This window comes from Pseudophryne corroboree, chromosome 4, assembly GCF_028390025.1.
Source record: "Pseudophryne corroboree isolate aPseCor3 chromosome 4, aPseCor3.hap2, whole genome shotgun sequence".
NCBI classification, from domain to species: Eukaryota; Metazoa; Chordata; class Amphibia; order Anura; family Myobatrachidae; genus Pseudophryne; species Pseudophryne corroboree.
The window spans coordinates 243,307,570-243,333,388 of NC_086447.1; the positions used below are offsets into that span (position 1 = coordinate 243,307,570).

Here is a 25,819-nt window from a genome sequence, read left to right on the forward strand (position 1 = left end):
GCGTAGGCTGGTGTCCGTGGTGAGAAGAACCCAATCCAGAATGCAGAATGGCCGACCCTTGTCCAGGTGGGAGGTCTGCAACCATCACGAACGGTCAGAGAGAGGATAATTGTTTTGGATTTTATCTTCTTAGGGTGTCTGTTCCACCTGTACAGGATCATGCGTTGTAGAGGCCTAGAGTGGAACTGAGTGTATTACACCATGTCGAAAGTGGACACAATGGATCCCAATGTCTGCATTGCTGTGTGAATGGACACCCTGCGAATGTAGAGTAATGTGCGCACCAGCAGTTGCAGAGCTGCAATCTTGTACTGTGGGAAGAAGATCCTCTGTACGTGAGCAACTAGGAGAGCTCCCAAATGTACCATCCTCTGAGAGGGTATCAGAGAAGATTTTTGCCAGTTGATTAGCCAACCGTGACTCTGCAGGAAGGCTATAATAATTTGAAGATGGCCACTGAGGACCTCTGGAGAGTGTGCCAGAATCAGCAGGTCCCCAGATAAGGGAGTATTCTGATCCTCTGACAACGAAGCTGAGCCACCATGTGTTTGGAGGAAAGAAAACTGGTTTAATCTGCACACTCGCTTTGTAAATATTCTGTTGACTTGACAAGTCAAAATAAAGTACCCCAATACTCTTAATAACTAATTCATAGTCAATTATGGGGGGTGCTACCTGACAACCATGGTATACAATAGTTCACAAGGAAAGAAAATGGGATTGTATCTGTTAGGTATATATTAATAAAAGTGAATTTTTAATATCTGAGTGCACCTAACAGATACAATCCCGTTTTCTTTCCTTGTGAACTATTGTCCATCATGTGTTTGGTAAGGACCCTCGGGCCACAGAAAGTCCAAAAGGCAGAGCCTGAAATTGGAAATGCTGGTGCAGGACAGCAAACCAAAGGTATTACTGATTAGAGGGTGCTATAGGCACATGTAGGTTAGCGTCCTGGATATCCAGGCTGCATGGCCAGGACAATGGAAAAAGAGGGTTTCCATACGAAACCTAGGCACTCCAAGATATTTTCTTTAGTAACTTGAGGTTGAGGATGGTCCCACTGTGTTTCTGAACTAAAAAAAAAAAAAAAAAGAGTGTAGAGTAAAAGCCCTTGCCCCACAGACGTTGGAACCGAACAATCACGCCAGATTGTAGTAAGGAGTGAATAGCTATCCGGAGAGCCTGAGCTTTGCTAAGTTCTGCGGGAGGGCTTGTGTGAAAGTACTGTTGGGGAGGTCATCTCATGAAAGAGAGGAAGTACCTGTGAGAGTCTATTTCCTGCACCAAGGAGTCTGTTGTGATATAATGCCAATAGTGTACGAACTGAAGTCGTCAGCCTCCCACCCTGAATTCTCCCAGGAGGAGACCCGTCCCCCGTCAGGCTGAGGGTTTATCCTCGGGCTTGGTAGCCCCGGCTTGCTTGGTTTTGGGTTTAGATGCCTTGGTGGATTGTAACATTCTAGGAAAAGCTTGCCCTCTGGCCTTGCCCACAAGGTGAAAGGACCAAAAAGAGGAAGTCCTAAACCAAAAAGAGGAAGCTGAGGGCGGGATAGCTGTCTTAGAGGCAAGACTAGTGACAATCTTGTCCAGCTCATGTCCAAAAAGAATTTCCCCTGAATAAGGGAATGCCTTGAGGGCTTTCTTGGAATTTGCATCGGTTTTCCATGAACGAAGCCAAAGAATTCTGAAGGCCAACACTGATGAAGCCAAAGCTTTGGAGGTTAGGAGGGAAGTATCCAGAGCCGCTTCTCCAAAATAATATCCAGCATCCCTGATGTTGGCGATACAGGACAGGAGCTTCCGTGAAGAATATGAGGGGAAGCTGTTCTCCAAGGCATCCGCTCTCAATAGCCTTGGTTGGACAAGAAATAGCTACAGTGAATGAATATACTGATTTGAGACATGCATCCACCTGTCTATCCATAGTCTCCTTGAGAGAGGATGCAGTAGGGATAGGTAAGGTAGAGATTTTTTTTTACCAAAGGTGTGACGTGGGAATCCACTTCCAGGGGATTTTCCCAATAAGTGCAATCTGCTGCTGGAAGTGGGTAAAAGAAATTCAGCCATTTGGGAATATGGAACTTTTCACTGGGAGTTTTCCATGTGCCAGTCATGACCTCAGTAAAATGATCTGAATGTGGAAATTCAGCCAACACTACCTTTTGACATTTGCAAAGTGAAGCCTTAGCCTTAGGAGCTTGTGCCACATTTTCCAATTGGAGAGTAAATTTAACAGCTCTTACGAAAGCAGCAACGTTAAATTTAGACTGGAAGTCATCCTCCCCTGAGGGGGATTCAGCATCCGAAAGGACGATACTCTCTGCTTCACCAGAGGATTCATCAGAATCTGACAGCGGTGTAGACTGTGAGGATGGCACAACACACTTTTTAATAGTAGTGGTAGGCAAGGGTCCCTGGCTCTGCAACATATGGTGAAATGCAGCATGAAGAGGCAGCCAAACTCTGTACAAGGGGCAGAGAACATGTCCATCATGGGGGAGGGACCGGCGTGACTGGTATAGCCTGTACCTGTTGAGGTACCTGGTGCAGAACACGCGTAGGGGGAGCTATTGCTGGCGCTGCAATGCAGTCGGCAATCTTAGCCAGCAACTGAAAAAAATTAGCCCATCTTGTAACGTGTCCTACAGTGACAAACCTGCTGAGCAGGTCCTGCAAGACACAACAGTAGGGTCCACAGCCTGTGTTGTTCCCTTGCCTTTGGTTGACATAGCTGCAGAGAGGTACAACACACAATATGTGGCAGTAAGCAGTGTGCAATAGTACAAATATACAGGAATATGTATGTGACAATATAGCACCACAATTTCAGGGAAATGTGGAGCAGAGTTAACCTAATAACCACCAGCAGACAAAGTGTTAGAGAGAGAAAGGAGAGGAAAGATATAATCTGACAGAAGTGAAACAGCAGAGCCAGCATAAGACACATACAATGCAGAATAATTAATAAAACTGCAATGGGCACTATAATCAGTGGCTGGTAGGAAATAGCTCTGTACAACCTTGCCACTGGACCCAGTGTTCCCGGAGACCTGTGCAGTGCAGTTGGCTGACGTGCACCTTCCAGAGGGAGGACGGTGTAGGAGGAACAGCTCAGAGGTGGGAAAAATCTCTGTGGAATCGAACTCTGGGCTGGGGATGGGCCGCTGGGGAAGCAATTACCTACAGATGCGATCTCTTACATCTTCGCTCTGTGCGCTACAAGTCGCGTTAGACATAACACGTGAGTGTCGTCTGATTCGGTAGCGCTGAGCGGTTTTTATGCATTTTTCTGCAAAAATGCGTCTTAGACGCAGAAACGACATATCGGGCCAAGGGGGTCATTCTGACCTGATTGCACGCTGCCGTTCATCACAGTACAGCGATCAGGTCAGAAGTGCGCATGCGCCGGCGCATGCCAGACAGCCGACGGCTGTCGTAGCCCAGCGATCGCCTGACATGCGGGGCGGACTAGCCCTGTGCTGGGTGTCCCCCCGCATGTCAGTGTGGATGATTGTAGCTGTGCTAAATTTAGGTTGTACCTGGCCTTAGTATTATGGCTACAACACACACAAGGGCCAGCTAAACTAAACTCTGCTATATACTACTTTGAATATGATTGGTTTCTATGGGCAACTTCTTGACTCTTTATACTGCTTGATACATGAAACATATGGTCCTTGAGTTAGGCTCCACAGAAGGCCTTAGCTCAAAACCAGAAAACCATAAAATAAGGCTTACGTCCACTCTTGCAACAGTTTCCTCTTCCTAGTAAACAACAAATTGTCTAGAAGTATTTTTCTAGGATGTCAAAACCTTATCAACTAACGCATGCCGCCCTGGTCAGGACCGGTATGGAGTGGTGAGATCATCTCTACTCGGCTCCTTGGAGAGCAAGGCGAGCTGCTTATGTACATGCGTGGATGCTGGTCCTTTGCCTAACATGCTGCGCATGGGGTGTCTGAACCAGATTGGGCACAAGGAAATGTGGCCTGGCATTTGAAAAAAATCCTAAAAAACCTTACCGCCATCCCTCCTCCAGGCTTAGCCCTGAACACATCCCCCTTCCCAAACATAATAAGAGGAGGATGCTTCGGAGGAAGAACGTAAGTCCGAAAACGCTAAAGCAGGGAGTTTGTGAGGACAAGGACGGGTGGACTGGAGCTGCGATTCGAAGTCGGTGGAGACGCCTAAATATCGTGACTTTGCGTGACTATGCCCTAAGATTTCCTTCAGCAGCAGTCCATTCCACAGGAGTGTCTTCAATCTCTTATATGTTGTTTTTTACTCAATGTTTGTGAGTGCATTTTATAATTAAATACTTGTGTTTTACAAAAGCCGGTGCTGCACTATTATCATTATTTCTTTTTCAAGCAATAGATGAATGAGGATTCTTCTACTGAGTGACAGCTGCTCGTTCCACATTGTGATTATCTACACGCAATAATAATACATCTTTATGTGAGTGGGACCGAGCAAATAAAAAACATCCTTTGTTTTATAACAGAGTTGCACTATGTTCTGTATGTTTTTTGTATTTTAGTTATGCACAAAATCAACCATCTGTAAGATTCGAACTCTACAATATTGTATTGTGTAAGCATTTTGTCTGATGGTAGTAAGCAGCGCCGCGTGGAGTCACATCAATTTAATGCTATAATAAAGAGGAGGGAAGACAGAGTGGTTATCTGCATTGCATGCGTCTATTGTATACAGACAAGACAGACGAAAATATCCCTAAACAAAGCACCTAAATACCCACAGAAGATGACAGAAGAGAAGAGGTGGCTGACAGCAGCTTATAGACTGTATTAGCACGCGGCTGAGGTAATACCAGTGGGAGTGTATCAAATAAATGCTAACAGCAGGCAATAGATGGAGCACCAAGCTACAGCAGGCAGATAGCAAAACAGTTCTCAGCAGGTCAGTTGAGTTAGAGGGGAAGGGCTAGAACATTTGGGGCGGGATGTACTATATGTCATCGCCGCCCCTCGCCACCTACCGCAGCAATACTAATCGCATATGTACTAACATATGCGATTAGCATAGCAATGCGGTATAGGAGACCCCCGCGATGATGTCTGCAGGAGTCGGCTGGGGTCAGCACGGGTCTCCGACACCTCCCATACCCGGGAGGTGACGTGTGCAGGGAGCCCCCGGGCTCCTCCTCCTCTCCCCTGCAGCCGGAAGTAGATAAGGCTGTGCTGAGGGGGAGAAGGAGGGCCGCACCAACAGCAGCTCAGTGACACACGGGTATGCCGGGGGGAGGGGGGTCGTCGTGAGCTGCGGGGGGCGGCGGCAAAAATCACTTAGGCTTCTATAGGGTGTCGCCATAAAAAGATGCCGATATCCTATGGGGCGAAAACGCGGCGGTTGGGGTGGGGGGGGGTTTGGGTAGTACATATGAAAATGTGAAAGAAGGTAATTGTTAGTTCATATGTATGAGTATAACCAAAGAGATATTATTGGAGAAATACAGGGCGCACATCACAGCATTTTTGGTGGCAGTGGGAGACAGCGAAAATCTGTACCTGAACATTGGGTTGTTGATTTCTCTGTTCATGATCATAGCTTCAAACATTGGCCCTTCACGCACCACAAATTCGATCATGCGATGTATCAGAGCGAGTAAATTCCTACAACGACAGCACAGTTAAAGAAAAATGTATTCACACCCTACCTACTAGTTGCACTTCACCTAAGTCCTATACTGGTTAATCGAGACACTGCAATACTACATAAAAATGAAGGGTAAGAATGTGTGTAAACGCGCTGTTGAATAGACTGTGTAATGCAAGCTAGGCCAGTGAGGTCCTACAGCAGCTAAAGGATCAGTCCCACTGAAGCATGGAAAACAGAATACCTTCTTGGCTACCACAGCAAAAAAGTTATATCATGGCTTAAAAGTGAAGTCTTTATCTACAGGGTCATGTAACATGAATGTTGGAGACAACTATAAGCTAAAAAAATAAAATAAAAAAACACAACATGCTAAATGGACACCATTAAACCAAAAGTGTTTAATTAGAAGTACTATGCTCAGTTTTTAAAAGAACGGCTTAAATTAACGTTTCCTACGAAAGACGGAGGAGAAACGCATAAGCAAAATCCTTCTGTCACTATTTAAGATACCGTTGGGATTGGAGGTCTCCATAACCCTTTATTAATCCTTAATAATTTTATGTACAATGTCATTTTTAACTACAGTATAGTTGGCTCTTAACAAGCACACAAAATGCATCACTCAAAACCAAAAATGGAATATATTTAAGAAAACAAACGTTCTCCAATAACAGAAGGATATTAGCTTCCATACATATAGATTTTTTTTTTCATTTACAGGCCAAGACCCACAGATGAGAGTTTACAATAGAAAAGGGATTTAACTAAGATTGCCATAAAAAAATTAGGTGTCAAAAACAAACAGTAAACAGAAATAGGGCAAATAAAGCCCAGTAGAAAGACATGTATGCCTATTTAAGTTTATATATATATATATATATATATATATATATATATTACAAACAAATCCAAAACAAAAGGAAAAATAAAATAAATAGTAATTACCAACTATGAAAGAGAAGCACAACGTACAGCACAGTGGTGCATACTTTAATCTGGTAATTTCCAGTGGAGCACCAATACAGATAAAAGTGAGGCCAATTTATGCTTTGACTTTTTTTTCTTCCATGCTAACTTATATGCTTCCCTACAAGTCTGCATCATATTCCAAATCACGTTTTATCTTTAAAGGGTAATTGCATTTGTTAGGGGAGAAATACTGTAGCGTAGTACAAATGGATAAGACTGAAAAGTGCTATAAATTACAATTATAAAAGTGGAAGCTAAGTTTTGGCCAAAAGTTATGTCAAGTGCTTTAATTATAACAACAACCACATTTATTGGAGTCGATCGTACCAATGTCTGGTCAAAATACTTTCCCAATCCTTCCCTGGATGTTTTCCTGGTCCCCCGCTGCCGCAGACAGTTCAGCTGTGGTGTTGCTCACCAAGGCCAATGTCAAAGGTCAATGGGAATTTGAGTGAATAATTTAAGGTTGTATTTTTCATCTTGAAGAGAAGACTGCACTTCACTGAGCAAGAGTGTGTACCACCCTGACCTAGCTCTGACCAACTGAGGCCTAAAGGGGCCTACACGGGGGACGATGTTGGCGATACTATCAATCATCGATATAATCTGACAATTTTTCCACCAACGATTTAAAATCTACACACTGGACGATATTGATGGCCAATTTGGACAATATCAGAGTACAGACTTCTATCTAGTCCAAATTGACTGGCATGTTTAAATGATGATCGTTAAACGATGAATGATTGCGGGCATGCGCATCGTTCATCATTGAAGTATCCACACTGAAATATATGAACGATTTATCGTTCATTTATTAACGACATCCTTCATATCTTTCAAATATATTGACCAGTGTGTAGGCCCCTTTACATTACATGAATAATTCCAAGAACACCACATCAAGTAGTCTATACATTTACGAATGGTGATTAGTTGAAGCATTATAGGGAAAAGGACGTGAAATGTGGGAGTTTAACCATCGGCACATTATATTCTTTCTATAGAAAAAGTAAAGGAATAAGGAATTATTATATATATATATATATATATATATATATATATATATATAAAAATCTGAATATTTTTTAGTAACAATTACTAGAACAGTGAAGCCTGATGAACATATCAGCTGTAAACTTGCTTTAATTATAAATATGTACTTAAGGTGCATAATCCCCACTGCAGTAATCATTAACGGCTAATTAGCACTAATTAAAATATATACTGTGCAGAGTAGTAATAACGGATGGCCATTAATGAACTGTTGCTCAGTGAAGCCCCAATCACCCTCCTCAAGACCACCAACCAATGATTTGTAATTCTTGGGGGATATTTTCTAAAGTCAAATGAGTAATAATAAAGAAAAAAAAATGTACCTTTCTGTTGGGATAACCACTTTGACTATGGCTTGCGACAGAGTCTGTATATGAAGTCACATCAGATAATAAACATAGAATATGTGAGTATTGTTAACAAGTAACAAGCAAAAAAAATATACATATTCAATTAAACACTAAACATCTAGTACAAATTTGTGCAGGCACTGCTTGAAAGTCATACTATCATGATACAAGGAATGTGCCCACAAAGTGGGTGACAGCTGGAACGCCCTGACATTATACACATTAAGGCAGCAGATAGGTACTACACTGGAAACTGGACAGGCAATAACATTACAAATACTGCTATGAGGCAACAGTCTATGCTCCAATGTATTTTTGGACAACTGTCTCATGTCTAAAATGCTTGTGGGGTCCTTCACCTTAGCAGTCAGTGGCAAAAAAAAAAAAAAAAGATCACAGCTAGAAACATATACAGAGCTTGGTTAAAATAGGATTGCTTTGGGATAACAGGAAAAATGGCTTCACTGATAGTGATGGCCAAGGTAAAACATGTCATATGAGCAGTAAGAGAGGATATATTACATCTGGAACGGAACTCCAAGTTACCACAGCCATATCGTCTTTCCTGAAATGTAATTTCAAGACAAAATCTCAGTAGCAAATATACACTACTGGAATCATTAGTTTATAAGGGGATTTTGTACTTATTGTTTTGTACTTTACTTTGAGGATGTCAGGAAACAGGTTGTGGGGCAGGAGAAATGACCCTCCCCTTCCACTGTAATGTTCACTGTGTCATCCAAGATTTTGCACCATCTATGTATCAGTGCAGTTTGCAAATGTATTTTTGCATGGAGTGTGTCATATTCTGCAATCCCTTCCTTACGCCTCCTATTCTATTCCTCTGTTTTTTTCACCTGGCAGATGACTTGGGATGTCTCTGAGATGATGTTCTTTTCCCTTATTCTCCATAAAATATCTTCCATGTCCACCTCTCCAATTTATAACACAGCAAGCAGTACGAGAAAAGTAACGTATCACTAAGTTGTTCTATGTCTAAGCCTTGGAGGAGGTGATTTAGTGGCAAATATAAAAACCCTGCAAGTGGATTTTAGAGTACAAGGATGGAAGGAACAAATAAACTACTAAGGAGTCTCAAAACCACAGACCACTTTAGGGAGGAAGGATAGTAATGTACCAAGACCGCTTTGTTTGGATGGAAGCTATTTTATGGAGAATAAGGGAAAATATAATCTCAGGGACATCCCAAGTCATCTTCCATGTGTGAAAAACAGAGGAACAGAATAGGAAGCACTCCATTCAAAAATACATTTGCAAACAGCACCAATACATATTTCTGGCCATGAAAACTTCAGAATAATGTGTCCATTCATTTGATGGCTCAGAAAGTCCAGCTTCTCCGTTGTCCACCTCTGGAATGTAAATTGCCATGATAGTCCCAAAGCCATAAAAGCATCTGCTTTTTGGCGTATGTTTCAGATAAGCCTCTGCTGTGGCATTGTCCATCTGGACACTTAATTTCCTTGTCCTAAAGTAGCAATGTCCAGGGCTCAGAGACCGCTAAATGTTTCCAGGGCACTGACATTGTAGGGAGCAAGTGTCATGGTTTCTTTCTTAAAAAGGGAGCACGGCATCTGGTTTTGTAAATTGAGAATGGCAATAAATGTAGCCCTGGTCAAAAATTCAGGAAATTTCACTGAACATTTGCGATATAATCTGCTATGGATCCAGATACGAACTTGTGTATTGTGGTGATATTTTAAATAAATGAAACTGCAAAGAATACAGTTTGCAATTCTCAAAAGTAAAACCCTGCAATAAAAAGCAACCAATTTAACATACATGTTTCGCCTTCCTCTTTCAGGAAAAGAGTTGACAATCAAATTCAGCCAAAACATTTCCAATGAGTTTAATTAACAGGGAAATAAGATGAATGTTCTTTGGGAAGCAAGCAGTCTGTAGTCAGCCCTTAACCTTTCCCAAAATGTCCTTGAACTGAATTGGAGAACAAGCACAGGTAGGTTCTGGGATGAATGCCCCTGAGATACGCAAACACTCTCTTGCATAAATCAGTGTTTGAAAGGCTTCCAATCAAAAAGGTCTGTGTTATGTGTGGAGAAGCAGATTGGTCCTGCACCTACCAACCAGGTTGTCCCTGAACCTAGGTATACACTATACAGTTATTGGCCCGATTTGCCAATAATCGGGGAGAACAACCAAAGTTATTGTATAGTGTGTGTACAAACGATCGTTTCAGCGTTTCGCCGATAATTCTGAAAAATCTTGCACACACAAACAATCGATTTTCCGATCTGTCCTCCCAAACCAAACATCTTGGGCAAAACCCCAGATATCAAGCAGTGTGTGCACATTCTCAATATTCTGCCCATATTTCACATGTTTTCATGTCACCATGTCATGGTCCTTGTGGGTGGACATATGCAAATGCAGTGTGATGTGTGTAGCTGAGATAATGGGACCTACAATTTCCAGAAATAAATGGGCAATTGTTGGGCCGACCAAAAAAAAAAAAAAATCTTGACAGTGTGTACTTAGCTCAACAACACTTAATTACTTGCACCTTAACAAAGGTCTGCTTTTCATCACAATTGTCATTTTTAAATGCTGAATGAAGCTGTCCTTACTTCCCTTTATTAAGTATCTGCTACTAAGACATTCCAGAAATAACTGCAGACTAGGACAGGGAGAACGGCAATGCTGCATTGGTCTACAGTTGAGAACCAACACTTGAACCAACAGCTGTTGCTGTGGAAAAAGGTTTCCCATGATAGGAGGGGGTGACTGTGGAGGGTGTGCAGTAACACCAGCCTGTCTCACTCTCCTGTACAGCTTAGGCAGTGCCCATTACTTCAACAGAAATAATTACAATTATTAAAACAAATAAATATTTAAAATCTGCAAGGGCAGAAGGGAATGCATCCACCCCACATGCATGGCAATATACAACCAGAGGAATGACCTGTCTACATGGGTAAAGTATAACTCACTGTGTCCCCCTACTGCAGGAGTAGTACTGCATTAGCAGTAAATGTGGCAGTGATTGTATTTTATAAACAAGTACAAGGTATGCAACAGGGTAAGACACACCAGGTGGGGTAAAACAAATGGTTGAGGGTAGACTAGAGGACTGGTCAAGGAAGTGGCAATTACAGTTCAATGCCAAAAAATGCTAAATCATGCACTTGGGTCTCAAAAATTCTAAGGCTAAAGATAGTATTAATGGTACTATACTGGAAGCTACTGAGGAGGAAAGGGATCTAGAAGTCACTATTTCAGGTGACTAAAGGGCCCCATACACTTACCCGACATGTCCGTCTGACATGTCGCAGGCGATCACCCTGGCAACCTCTCGGAGGATAGGATCGCCCAAGATACATCATATGCTGTCCTTTTGCATACGATGCATCTTGGGCGATCCCAGCCATGCCTACGGGGTCGGACATGATTGAATGTGCAGCACATTCAATCTGGAGGATCCGATGCTCACGGGAATGCGAATCAGAAATACCTCCAAAATGCCCGATTTCATCCGCTATATCGGGCCAAATGCCCGAAATCGGATGAAATCGGGCATTATCTTCCTAGCATACTGGGCCCTTTAAAGGCAGGTAAAGCAATGAGGAAGGTTTGTTAGATGCTTGGCTGCATAAGGAGAGGAATCAGCAGCAGAAAGAAAGAAGTAATAATGCCACTGTGTAGGTCATTGATACGGCCTCATCTAGACTACTGTGTTCAATTCTGGAGGCCATATCTTCAAAAGGATATAAATACATTAGAGACTGTAAAAAGAAGGGCAACAAAAATGGTGCATGGCCTACATCACAAAACATTCCCAGAAAGACTAAAAAATCTCAATACGTATAGTTTGGAGCAGAGAAGGGAAATAGGGGACATTAAAGACTAATAATAGAAAGATATATGGATTGGACAATGGCGCCCTTCTGTCTCTATAAAATACGTATTCTCTATGATTATACAAGAATATACGTTCCTTTATATAACCTGTATCATCAGCATGTAATTAGTCAGGCTACTCTTCTGTCCATACAGCATCCCTTCTCTTGTTCGGTTTTCTCTCCAAATGCCCAGAAATAGAGGAAAATGGACGGGCAATAGTATAATACTGTTTTATTCAATTTAAAACACATCAAATATCCAGTCCAAATAAAAACTGACACACAAGTGATGAGAAAAATCCCAGATAGTGGAGGTAATGTAATTACCGGATAGTAGGAGAACCGATCAAAGTTCTCAAACTCGCATAAGATGTAATGGCAATCACAGGCAGCCACCCGGGTAACAGCTCCCTGGAACCGGCAATAACCCACGTCCACAATCGTCTGGATAGTCCTCCTCACGGCACCGACGTGTTTCAGGTCTATTCCAGACCCTTTTTCAAGGTAAGTGTGTCTCCATACAGTCATCCGGTCTATTTATCCCAACATCCCCCAATCAGAGTGAATTTACAAATTTTTAATCCATATCACCTGTTACAAACATGGCAGCTTACATATAGTTTAAACACGTAGTCATAGTAACCACCTCTATCCTCCAATAGTGTGAAGCCTCATAGTCTCATGACCTTTAGTCATGTGATCCCAGGTCATGTGACTTGTGTCCTTTCCCTTTTCCTGTCAATATTGTGGTATGGGCATTTCCGTCCTTAGTTGACGTTTTCCTCCTAATTCACATTTGTAATAGATGGGCCCGTCATCTTCCCTATTATATATATGGTGATACTCTTAATGTCTATGAGGTATTTCACCTCAGTAACATTGTCTCCTCTCTCCACCGGGTGTATATAACGGGCACCATCCCGTTTCTAGTACTTCCGCCCTTACTCCCGGCGGTCCGTATGTCACATCCGCTGACGTCACCTGGCTGTGTTGTTTGTTCTCGGCGGGATGTTAGTGCTTCCGCCATCCGCAGTGTACGTATTGCCAGTCACTCCTTTCTTGACTTCCTGGGGCTGGTAGTGTGTGCACTTCCGCCCTTACATGCTTCAGTCCTATATTCCATATCCGCCCTGGATCTGTGACATAAAAATAGGTTGATGGAGTGGGATCATAGCGGTATCCATAGCCCATAGGGAAGAACTTTGCCATAAATGTGGTGGTTCATTGATTTATCCTCCATTTTCAATGGTGGCATAACGTAATGTTTCTTGATGATTTTAACTACAATGTAAATAAAATACATTTTTAAAATATTATTGATAAAAAACCCCATTAATGGGGATGAAAAATCCTTCATATATATAGATAATAAATAAGAAATAAAATACAAATATCATAATAAAAGAAATTTGATTCCTATATGGAAACCTCAACTTATGATGGGACATGAATATACAATAAAACAGTCTGTACGATACATATCTGCATAATAATACGAAAAAAGGTCTATAAAAACCACTTTAGCTCAAAATCTGAGTTTAAACCATGAGGTATCAATGTATTATATTTATAAATAAATTCCATCTCCATTTTCGCCAGGCACTTTGCCAGATCTTTATGCCTGCGACCACTCTCCACCCTTTTGATGCCTACAAATCTTACGATTTGTTTGGGGTCACAGTTATGGTGTTTTTTAAAGTGGCTGGATAACGCATGGGTTTCTAGTCCCCTTCTGATGTTCCTAAGGTGCTCTCCTATCCGTATTTTGACCTGTCTAGAAGTACGCCCGATGTAAAAAAGGTGGCAGGAACATTCAATGGCATAAACCACATTTTTTACGTTACACGTAATAAAATCACGTATTTCGTGGATGAATCCATTAATCACTAAATTTTCTAATTTCTTCCCACTATCCGTGGTGATTTCCCTACATCCCACACAAGACCCGCACCTGTGAAACCCTTTTGTGCTCCTAATGCCTTCTTTTTTCATTGGAGGTAAATCACTTCTCACTAGTGTGTTTTTCAGGTTGGGTGCTTTTTTATAAATGAACAGAGGTTTTTCTGGTAATACACTTTTCAAAACAGGATCTTTCCTCAGTACCCCCCAATGTTTTCTAAATGATTTTTCTATCATTTTATGCTGAACATTATATTGGGTGATAAAAGCATATTCGAACTTGTTGGATGTTTCTGTTCTCTGTTTATCTTCCAATAGAATTTCACGTTCCAAAAAAATGACGTTCTCCTTCACTTTTTTTAGCGAGGCCGCCTCATATCCGCTGTTTATGAATCTCTCCTCTAGTTGTTCAAATTGTTCCCTACAGACCCCCTCATCAGAACAATTCCGTTTAATTCGTTTGAATTGGCTATTCGGGATGGAATTAAGCCAATTCCCATGATGGCAGCTGTTTCTGTCAATGTAGGTTTGTGAGTCGGTGGGTTTTGTAAATGTCTTGGTACATAGGACACCATCCTTGATATATAGACTGATGTCCAAAAAATTGACTTCAATATTGCTCACATTGAAAGTAAATTCAATATGACACGGATTGTCGTTAAGATAGATACAAAATTTATCAAGTTCTTCCCTTTCTCCTTTCCACAGAAAGAGGACATCATCGATGTACCGCCTCCACGACACCAGGTTCGCCCCAAATGGGTGGGAGTTCCATACAAAGTCGGTCTCCCATTTCCCCATAAAGATGTTGGCATAACTTGGGGCGAACCTGGTGCCCATGGCGGTACCAACCCTCTGTGCAAAAAAATCCCCGTTGAACATAAAATAGTTATTCTCCAGAATGAACCGAACACTTTCAATCACAAATTCCTGAATGTTGGCCTCCATACTACTTCTACTTAGAGAGTCTGCCACTGCCGTGAGGCCAATCTGATGGTCAATGATAGTATACAGCGACTTTACATCAGCTGTCACCATATACATATCGCTTTCCCATGTCAATGTCTGCAGCCAGTTCAAGAGATCTTTTGTATCTCGTAGATGTGATTCGTTCTTCATTACTAATGGTTGCAGATGAAAATCGATCATTTCTGAAAGGTTCGCAGATATTGATCCAATTCCGGAGACAATGGGTCTACCGGGGGGATGCTGTGCGTCCTTATGTACTTTCGGCAGAAGATAAATGACCGGAACTATCGGATCTTTATTCACAATAAACTCCTGCTCTTTTTTCGTGAGCACCTTCAAATCACCGTATTTTTTGCTTAGATCTTCTAGCTTGGTTAGAATTCTTGCTGTGGGGTCTGTTCTCAGCTTCTGATAGGTATCTCTATCACTCAGATGTTTCTCCACTTCAGAGACATACCAACTCCTATCCATCACCACTATACCTCCCCCTTTATCCGCTGGTTTGATGACCAATTCTTGATTGTTCTTGAGTTGTTTTAATGCTTCTCTCTCTTTTACTGTGAGATTGCACTTGACCCCTTTGGTGTTAATACCCTTTAGGTCATCCTGTATAAGTGTGGAAAAGGTCTCAACAAAGTTTCCTTTCATATGTTGTGGAAAAAAGATGGATCTTGGTTTAAAGGGGGTGGTGGCCTCTATATTGTTCATATCCATATCCGGTGTACATTCTCTTGTTAAGAAAAATTTCTTTAGGCACAATTTCCGGATAAATTTGTGTATGTCAACGAATGTGGAGAATTTATTGACAGAAGTAGTGGGGGCGTATTTCATTCCCTTCTCGAGAACTTTCGTCTCGTATATAGACAAATTGTGAGAGCTGATATTAAAGATTTTAATGCCCTCTTTTTTCTGCTGATTCTTCCCCTCCTCATCAGAGGTAACCGGGGCAGGGATTATTCCTATATCCTGTTGTGTGTTATTTCTAGCTTTCTTCCTTTTAGGTTTCTTTTTTGGTTTCTTCCTCCCCCCCCTTTTGCCCCTGTTTTTCTTAATCTTAGAGTTTAATGGGGGTTGTATTCCCTCCTCCCCCTCTCTAAAAAACGGTCCTCTCTGAATTCTCTTTCCATTGGAGAGTATCTATCATTATATTCGATTGGTGGATTATTTCTGTAATTCGATTGGCCCCTTCTTCTTCGGTGGTCCCCTCTATTTGGCGTTCTCTCATTTCGGTGATTATATTGTTCTTTCCTCATTGGTCCTCTGCTGTAATCCTCCTGTTTTTTTCTATCCCAGAATTTTACTTGACCTGTATTCCTGTTCTGATACCTAGGTCTATTCTGTGTAGAGGCCACCACCCCCTTTAAACCAAGATCCATCTTTTTTCCACAACATATGAAAGGAAACTTTGTTGAGACCTTTTCCACACTTATACAGGATGACCTAAAGGGTATTAACACCAAAGGGGTCAAGTGCAATCTCACAGTAAAAGAGAGAGAAGCATTAAAACAACTCAAGAACAATCAAGAATTGGTCATCAAACCAGCGGATAAAGGGGGAGGTATAGTGGTGATGGATAGGAGTTGGTATGTCTCTGAAGTGGAGAAACATCTGAGTGATAGAGATACCTATCAGAAGCTGAGAACAGACCCCACAGCAAGAATTCTAACCAAGCTAGAAGATCTAAGCAAAAAATACGGTGATTTGAAGGTGCTCACGAAAAAAGAGCAGGAGTTTATTGTGAATAAAGATCCGATAGTTCCGGTCATTTATCTTCTGCCGAAAGTACATAAGGACGCACAGCATCCCCCCGGTAGACCCATTGTCTCCGGAATTGGATCAATATCTGCGAACCTTTCAGAAATGATCGATTTTCATCTGCAACCATTAGTAATGAAGAACGAATCACATCTACGAGATACAAAAGATCTCTTGAACTGGCTGCAGACATTGACATGGGAAAGCGATATGTATATGGTGACAGCTGATGTAAAGTCGCTGTATACTATCATTGACCATCAGATTGGCCTCACGGCAGTGGCAGACTCTCTAAGTAGAAGTAGTATGGAGGCCAACATTCAGGAATTTGTGATTGAAAGTGTTCGGTTCATTCTGGAGAATAACTATTTTATGTTCAACGGGGATTTTTTTGCACAGAGGGTTGGTACCGCCATGGGCACCAGGTTCGCCCCAAGTTATGCCAACATCTTTATGGGGAAATGGGAGACCGACTTTGTATGGAACTCCCACCCATTTGGGGCGAACCTGGTGTCGTGGAGGCGGTACATCGATGATGTCCTCTTTCTGTGGAAAGGAGAAAGGGAAGAACTTGATAAATTTTGTATCTATCTTAACGACAATCCGTGTCATATTGAATTTACTTTCAATGTGAGCAATATTGAAGTCAATTTTTTGGACATCAGTCTATATATCAAGGATGGTGTCCTATGTACCAAGACATTTACAAAACCCACCGACTCACAAACCTACATTGACAGAAACAGCTGCCATCATGGGAATTGGCTTAATTCCATCCCGAATAGCCAATTCAAACGAATTAAACGGAATTGTTCTGATGAGGGGGTCTGTAGGGAACAATTTGAACAACTAGAGGAGAGATTCATAAACAGCGGATATGAGGCGGCCTCGCTAAAAAAAGTGAAGGAGAACGTCATTTTTTTGGAACGTGAAACTCTATTGGAAGATAAACAGAGAACAGAAACATCCAACAAGTTCGAATATGCTTTTATCACCCAATATAATGTTCAGCATAAAATGATAGAAAAATCATTTAGAAAACATTGGGGGGTACTGAGGAAAGATCCTGTTTTGAAAAGTGTATTACCAGAAAAACCTCTGTTCATTTATAAAAAAGCACCCAACCTGAAAAACACACTAGTGAGAAGTGATTTACCTCCAATGAAAAAAGAAGGCATTAGGAGCACAAAAGGGTTTCACAGGTGCGGGTCTTGTGTGGGATGTAGGGAAATCACCACGGATAGTGGGAAGAAATTAGAAAATTTAGTGATTAATGGATTCATCCACGAAATACGTGATTTTATTACGTGTAACGTAAAAAATGTGGTTTATGCCATTGAATGTTCCTGCCACCTTTTTTACATCGGGCGTACTTCTAGACAGGTCAAAATACGGATAGGAGAGCACCTTAGGAACATCAGAAGGGGACTAGAAACCCATGCGTTATCCAGCCACTTTAAAAAACACCATAACTGTGACCCCAAACAAATCGTAAGATTTGTAGGCATCAAAAGGGTGGAGAGTGGTCGCAGGCATAAAGATCTGGCAAAGTGCCTGGCGAAAATGGAGATGGAATTTATTTATAAATATAATACATTGATACCTCATGGTTTAAACTCAGATTTTGAGCTAAAGTGGTTTTTATAGACCTTTTTTCGTATTATTATGCAGATATGTATCGTACAGACTGTTTTATTGTATATTCATGTCCCATCATAAGTTGAGGTTTCCATATAGGAATCAAATTTCTTTTATTATGATATTTGTATTTTATTTCTTATTTATTATCTATATATATGAAGGATTTTTCATCCCCATTAATGGGGTTTTTTATCAATAATATTTTAAAAATGTATTTTATTTACATTGTAGTTAAAATCATCAAGAAACATTACGTTATGCCACCATTGAAAATGGAGGATAAATCAATGAACCACCACATTTATGGCAAAGTTCTTCCCTATGGGCTATGGATACCGCTATGATCCCACTCCATCAACCTATTTTTATGTCACAGATCCAGGGCGGATATGGAATATAGGACTGAAGCATGTAAGGGCGGAAGTGCACACACTACCAGCCCCAGGAAGTCAAGAAAGGAGCGACTGGCAATACGTACACTGCGGATGGCGGAAGCACTAACATCCCGCCGAGAACAAACAACACAGCCAGGTGACGTCAGCGGATGTGACATACGGACCGCCGGGAGTAAGGGCGGAAGTACTAGAAACGGGATGGTGCCCGTTATATACACCCGGTGGAGAGAGGAGACAATGTTACTGAGGTGAAATACCTCATAGACATTAAGAGTATCACCATATATATAATAGGGAAGATGACGGGCCCATCTATTACAAATGTGAATTAGGAGGAAAACGTCAACTAAGGGCGGAAATGCCCATACCACAATATTGACAGGAAAAGGGAAAGGACACAAGTCACATGACCTGGGATCACATGACTAAAGGTCATGAGACTATGAGGCTTCACACTATTGGAGGATAGAGGTGGTTACTATGACTACGTGTTTAAACTATATGTAAGCTGCCATGTTTGTAACAGGTGATATGGATTAAAAATTTGTAAATTCACTCTGATTGGGGGATGTTGGGATAAATAGACCGGATGACTGTATGGAGACACACTTACCTTGAAAAAGGGTCTGGAATAGACCTGAAACACGTCGGTGCCGTGAGGAGGACTATCCAGACGATTGTGGACGTGGGTTATTGCCGGTTCCAGGGAGCTGTTACCCGGGTGGCTGCCTGTGATTGCCATTACATCTTATGCGAGTTTGAGAACTTTGATCGGTTCTCCTACTATCCGGTAATTACATTACCTCCACTATCTGGGATTTTTCTCATCACTTGTGTGTCAGTTTTTATTTGGACTGGATATTTGATGTGTTTTAAATTGAATAAAACAGTATTATACTATTGCCTGTCCATTTTCCTCTATTTCTGGGCATTTGGAGAGAAAACCGAACAAGAGAAGGGATGCTGTATGGACAGAAGAGTAGCCTGACTAATTACATGCTGATGATACAGGTTATATAAAGGAACGTATATTCTTGTATAATCATAGAGAATACGTATTTTATAGAGACAGAAGGGCGCCATTGTCCAATCCATATATCTTTCTATTATTAGTCATTTTTTGGGGGTGAAGGGAAATACCCCTATTGTGCATTGGATATAGGCTGCTCCTACCACTTTGCGCACCTACCGGGGAGTCAAACCCTTTCTTAGGGGACATTAAAGACACTTTCAAATATACCACAGGTTTTAACAAAGTCCGGGAGGGGAACATTCTCCAAATGAAGAGAAGTAATAGGACACGAGGACATGCACTGACACTGGAGGGGGGAGGGGGGGGGGGGGTGTCTCTGGAAATTTGATGAAAAATTACTTCACAGAAAGGGTAGCACACAAGTAAAATAGCCTCCCATCAGAGGTGGTAGAGGCTAAGAGTAGAGCAATTTAAAACATGAATGGGAAAGGCATAAGGATATCCTTACAAAGAAATAAGGCTCAAATAAGGTTTGAGAGAAATTTATGGTAAAAAAAAAAAAAGGTGGCAGACTAGGTGGGCTAAGTGGTTCTTATCTGCTGTCAAATTTTATGTTTCTATGTAAGTACATATAATAACGACACTATGCTCTTAGGTTATTGCTTTAGGCTTCAAATTAAGCATCAGGATTTTAACCAAGCTCTGTATGTCTGGGGACTAATACAATACCTATAAGCAACCCAACTCCCTGGGATCACACATATGCAGTAAAGTGTGACTATTTCCCAACCAGATATCGGACAGCTACATTAGGCAGGCAACAAATTTCCAAAACAGAGAAAGTCACAAAGATTGTTTTCACTTGATTATAACAGAAAAATTCTGTGTTTATAAGGGCTAGTCTACAAGGGTACACGTACTAACCTGTTTAAACTACATGTGGATTAGGTTTAGAAGTGTATATAGTGGAAGTGATCAAGGAGAAGAAATACAGTATATAATTTAAATATGTATGTAAAATAAATATATAGATATAAGTATCCAACACCACTGATGAGGAGAAAACATTGCTAAGTTTCGTTAATTACCTTCTCAAAATCGTCCTTATTTTTTGGTGGTGGTAGCATGGGAGCATTGGGGTTCTTGAGACGCTCTCTAGGCTGGGCATTAAAAGGTAGACCAGATGGAGGGGGTGGCAGGGTGTGCTCCATCATAGACGGGGGAATATATATTGGGTGTGGCGGGATAGGTACTGCTTTTCCCCACCCTAGCTTCATTTCAAAAGACATAACCATTTTTCCTGTAATAAAATTAAAGGAATTGTATTTTATATATATATATATATATATATATATATATATTTTTTTTTCAATTATCATCCAGAATGAAAAAACGAGATTTATGGTAAGAACTTACCTTTGTTAAACCTCTTTCTGCGAGGTACACTGGGCTCCACAAGGACAGACATTGGGGTGTAGAGTAGGATCTTGTTCCGAGGCACCAACAGGCTCAAAGCTTTGACTGTTCCCAGAATGCACAGCGCCGCCTCCTCTATAACCCCGCCTCCCTGCACAGGAGCTCAGTTTTTGTTAACCAGCCCAATGCGCTAGCAGGAAAAGAGACGACAACGGTTAGTAGCCACATACACCACACTCTCACGACAAGAGAAGTGTCAGCGGCTAACGCCATACCAACCCAAAGAAGCTAAGTGCGTCAGGGTGGGCGCCTTGTGGAGCCCAGTGTACCTCGCAGAATGAGATTTAACAAAGGTAAGTTCTTACCATAAATCTCGTTTTCTGCTGCGGGGTACACTGGGCTCCACAAGGATAGACATTGGAGATGTCCTAAAGCAGTTCCTTATGGGAGGGGATGCACTGTAGCGGGCACAAGAACCCGGCGTCCAAAAGAAGCATCCTGGGAAGCGGCAGTATCGAAGGCATAGAACCTTATGAACGTGTTTACTGAGGACCATGTAGCCGCCTTGCACAATTGTTCAAGGGTCGCACCACGGCGGGCCGCCCAAGAAAGTCAAACAGACCAAGTAGAATGGGCCGTAATGTGAGCAGGAGCAGACAGACCAGCCCTCACATAAGCATGTGCAATCACCATTCTAATCCATCTGGCCAAAGTTTGCTTGTGAGCAGGCCAGCCCCGTTTGTGAAATCCAAACAGTACAAAAAGAGAATCAGATTTTTAATAGAAGCAGTTCTCTTCACATAGATATGGAGAGCACGTACCACATCCAAAGACCACTCTTTGGGAGACAAATCAGGAGAAACAAGTGCCGGAACCACAATCTCCTGGTTAAGGTGGAACGAAGAAACCACCTTAGGTAAATATCCGGGACGAGTCCTAAGAACCGCCCGGTCACGGTGAAATATCAGATATGGGGAACTACAGGACAAGGCACCCAAATCCGACACTCTTCTAGCTGAAGTAATAGCCAGCAGAAACACCACCTTAAGGGAAAGCCACTTAAGATCAGCTGAACCAAGAGGTTCAAAAGGAGACTCTTGTAACGCCTCCAAAACCACCGACAAGTCCCAAGGAGCCACAGGCGGGACATAGGGAGGTTGGATACGCAACACACCCTGAGTAAAGTTATGCACATCAGGTAAGGTCGCAATTTTTCTCTGAAACCACATCAACAAGGCAGATATTTGAACCTTGAGGGAGGCCAGACGCAGGCCTAAGTCCAGGCACTGCTGAAGAAAAGCCAACAACTTGGCAGTACTAAACTTGGAAGCGTCATAATTGTTAGATGCGCACCAAACAAAGTAAGAATGCCAGACCCTATAGTAAATCCGAGCAGAAGCCGGTTTCCGGACCCGCAACATAGTTTGAATGACCGCCTCAAAAAAAACCCTTAGCCCTCAAGACGGAAGCTTCAAGAGCCACGCCGTCAAAGACAGCCGGGCTAGGTCCTGGTAGACACAGGGGCCCTGAACGAAGAGATCTGGGCATTGTGGAAGTAGAATTAGGCGCTCGGACGATAGAACCTGCAGGTCTGAGAACCAGCGCCGTCTGGGCCACGCCGGAGCTATGAGATGCAGAATTCCTCTTTCTTGCTTGAACTTCCGAATTACCCTGGGCAGGAGTGACACCGGAGGGAACACGTACAGCAGCCGAAACCTCCACGGCACCGCCAGCGCATCCACGAATGCTGCTTGAGGACCCCTTGTCCTTGCTCCGAAGACCGGAACCTTGTGATTGTGTCGAGATGCCATCAGATCTACGTCTGGAAGGCCCCACCTTTCCACTAGGAGTTGAAACACTTCTGCTGGATGGAGGCCCTACTCGCCGGCATATACGTCCTGACGACTGAGAAAGTCCGCTTCCCAATTCAGGACTCACAGAATGAAGATTGCTGATATGGCCGGTAGATAACGTCCCGCCCAATGTAGAATCCGTGAGACTTACTTCATTGCCAGACGGCTTCGAGTGCCGCCTTGACGATTTATGTAAGCCACTGTGGTGGCGTTGTCTGACTGCACTTGAACAGGATGGTTCTGAATTAAATGCTGGGCTAGGTTCAATGCATTGAAGACAGCCCGCAATTCCAGAATGTTGATCGAGAGGAGGGACTCCTCCTTGGTCCACCGACCCTGAAGGTAGTGTTGCTCCAGCACCGCGCCCCAACTTCTTAGACTGGCATCTGTCGTCAACAGGACCCAGTTGGATATCTAGAAGGGACGGCCCCTGCACAATGTTTGGTCCTGGAGCCACTAGAGCAGCGACAGACGGACCTCCGTAGTCAATGAGATCATGTGAGACCTGATCCGGTGAGGGAGGCCGTCCCACTTGGCTAGAATCAGCTTCTGGAGGGGGCGAGAATGGAATTGAGCATACTCCACCATGTCGAATGCTGACACCATGAGGCCCAGCACCTGCATCGCCGAATGTATCGACACTTGCGGACGAGAAAGGAAGCAACGAATCCTGTCCTGAAGCTTCAGGACTTTCTCCTGACACAAGAACAACCTCTGGTTGTGGGTGTACAATAGCGCTCCCAGATGCACCATGCTCTGAGCAGGGACCAGGGAGGATTTCTTCCAGTTGATGAGCCACCCGTGGGCTTGTAGAAACCGGACAGTCATATCTAGATGACGTAGGAGAAGTTCTGGGGAATTTGCCAGGATTAACAAGTCGTCCAGATACGGCAGTATCCTGACCCCTTGACGGCGTAGTACCACCGTCATCACCGCCATGACTTTTGCGAAGACTCGCGGAGCTGTTGTCAAACCAAAAGGTAACACCCGAAACTGGTAATGGAGGTTGCCAATTGCAAACCTCAGGTATTGCTGATGTGACGCTGCTATAGGAATATGCAGGTAAGCATCCTGTATATCCAGGGAGACCATGTAGACCCCAGGTTCCAAGGCCAGAACTATAGAGCGAACTTGAAAACCTTCACAAACCTGTTCAATGCCTTGAGGTTGAGAATGGGCCCGGGAGGACCCATTCGGTTTCGGGACTAGAAACAGCGGATATTAGTACCCCCGGCCCCTCTGCGCAAGAGGCACCTGTACTACGACTCCTGTATCCAGGAGGGTCTGTACCACTGAATGTAGAGTGTTTGCCTTTGTCTGGTCCAACGTGACGTCTGTCTAGCAAACTCGATGAGGGGGTCGGTTTTTGAAGGCCATGGCGTAACCTCGAGTGACGACTTCCCGTACCCAGGCATCTGAAGTGGTCTTCAACCATTCCTGGGTATACCCTAGAAGCCGGCCCCCCACCCTGGGATCCCCCAGGGGGACGCCCGCCCCGTCATGCGCCAGGCTTATCGGTCTTGGAAGCTGGCTGACGGGCCGCCCAGGCTCTTTTGGGCTTTGGCTTACCAGGTTTGGAAGTGCGGGCCTGCTTGTTGTACGCCTGACCTTTTGCTTTACCTGAAGGACGAAAGGGGCGAAAGGAAGTACCTTTAGCCTTCGACACAGAAGGAGCGGTACTTGGCAGACAGGCAGTTTTGGCAGTAGCCAAGTCAGCCACTATCTTATTTAAGTCCTCCCCAAACAGAATATCTCTCTTGAAAGGGAGTACCTCCAGGGTTTTTCTAGAGTCCAGATCCACAGACCAGGATCTCAGCCACAATATCCGGCGAGCCAGGATTGACGTAGTAGAGGCCTTGGCTGCTAGAATACCGGCATCAGAAGCCGCCTCTTTAATATAGCGAGAAGCTGTGACAATATATGACAAGCATTGTCTAGCATGGCCAGAAGAGATTTCAGCTTCTAACTCCAAGGCCCATGCTTCAATAGCCTCTGCAGCCCATGTCGCTGCAATAGTGGGCCTTTGTGCAGCACCCGTGAGGGTGTAAATCGCTTTCAGACAACCCTCCACACATTTATTCGTAGGCTCTTTTAGAGACGTGACGGTAGTGACAGGTAGAGCTGAGGAAACCACCATCCTAGCCACATGTGAGTCTACTGGAGGAGGCGTTTCCCAATTCTTAGAAAGCTCTGGTGCGAGGGGATAGCGAGCAAGCATCTTCTTTTGAGGCACAAACTTGGTACCCGGGTTTTCCCAGGGTTCCTGACGTATATCCACTAGGTGGTCAGAGTGAGGTAAAACTTGTTTAACCACCTTCTGACGCTTGAACCTATCTGGTTTCTTAGGAGGGACGGATGGCTCGGGATCATCCGTAATCTGTAAAAATAAGAATTTACTTACCGATAATTCTATTTCTCGTAGTCCGTAGTGGATGCTGGGGACTCCGTCAGGACCATGGGGAATAGCGGGCTCCGCAGGAGACAGGGCACATCTAAAAAGCTTTTTAGGTCACATGGTGTGTACTGGCTCCTCCCCCTATGACCCTCCTCCAAGCCTCAGTTAGGTACTGTGCCCGGACGAGCGTACACAATAAGGAAGGATCTTGAATCCCGGGTAAGACTCATACCAGCCACACCAATCACACCGTACAACTTGTGATCTGAACCCAGTTAACAGTATGATAACAAAACGAAGTAGCCTCCGAAAAGATGGCTCACAACAATAGTAATAACCCGATTTTTGTAACAATAACTATGTACAAGCATTGCAGACAATCCGCACTTGGGATGGGCGCCCAGCATCCACTACGGACTACGAGAAATAGAATTATCGGTAAGTAAATTCTTATTTTCTCTAACGTCCTAGTGGATGCTGGGGACTCCGTCAGGACCATGGGGATTATACCAAAGCTCCCAAACGGGCGGGAGAGTGCGGATGACTCTGCAGCACCGAATGAGAGAACTCCAGGTCCTCCTTAGCCAGAGTATCAAAATTTGTAAAATTTTACAAACGTGTTCTCCCCTGACCACGTAGCTGCTCGGC

At 43.2% G+C, this 25,819-nt stretch overlaps 1 protein-coding gene across 8 annotated transcripts in view; it reads right to left on the reverse strand.

The window, feature by feature from the left end:
• U2SURP (U2 snRNP associated SURP domain containing) overlaps positions 1–25,819 on the reverse strand; it is a 337,154-nt gene that overhangs the window by 68,512 nt on the left and 242,823 nt on the right. For all 8 annotated transcript variants that reach the window (XM_063915979.1, XM_063915980.1, XM_063915981.1 and 5 more), the window contains 3 exons: positions 20,596–20,807; positions 7,971–8,014; positions 5,532–5,636 (listed from right to left, as the gene is read on the reverse strand). In XM_063915979.1, the coding sequence (XP_063772049.1) occupies positions 5,532–5,636; positions 7,971–8,014; positions 20,596–20,807 (361 nt within the window). The remainder of the gene's footprint in view (positions 1–5,531; positions 5,637–7,970; positions 8,015–20,595; positions 20,808–25,819) is intronic.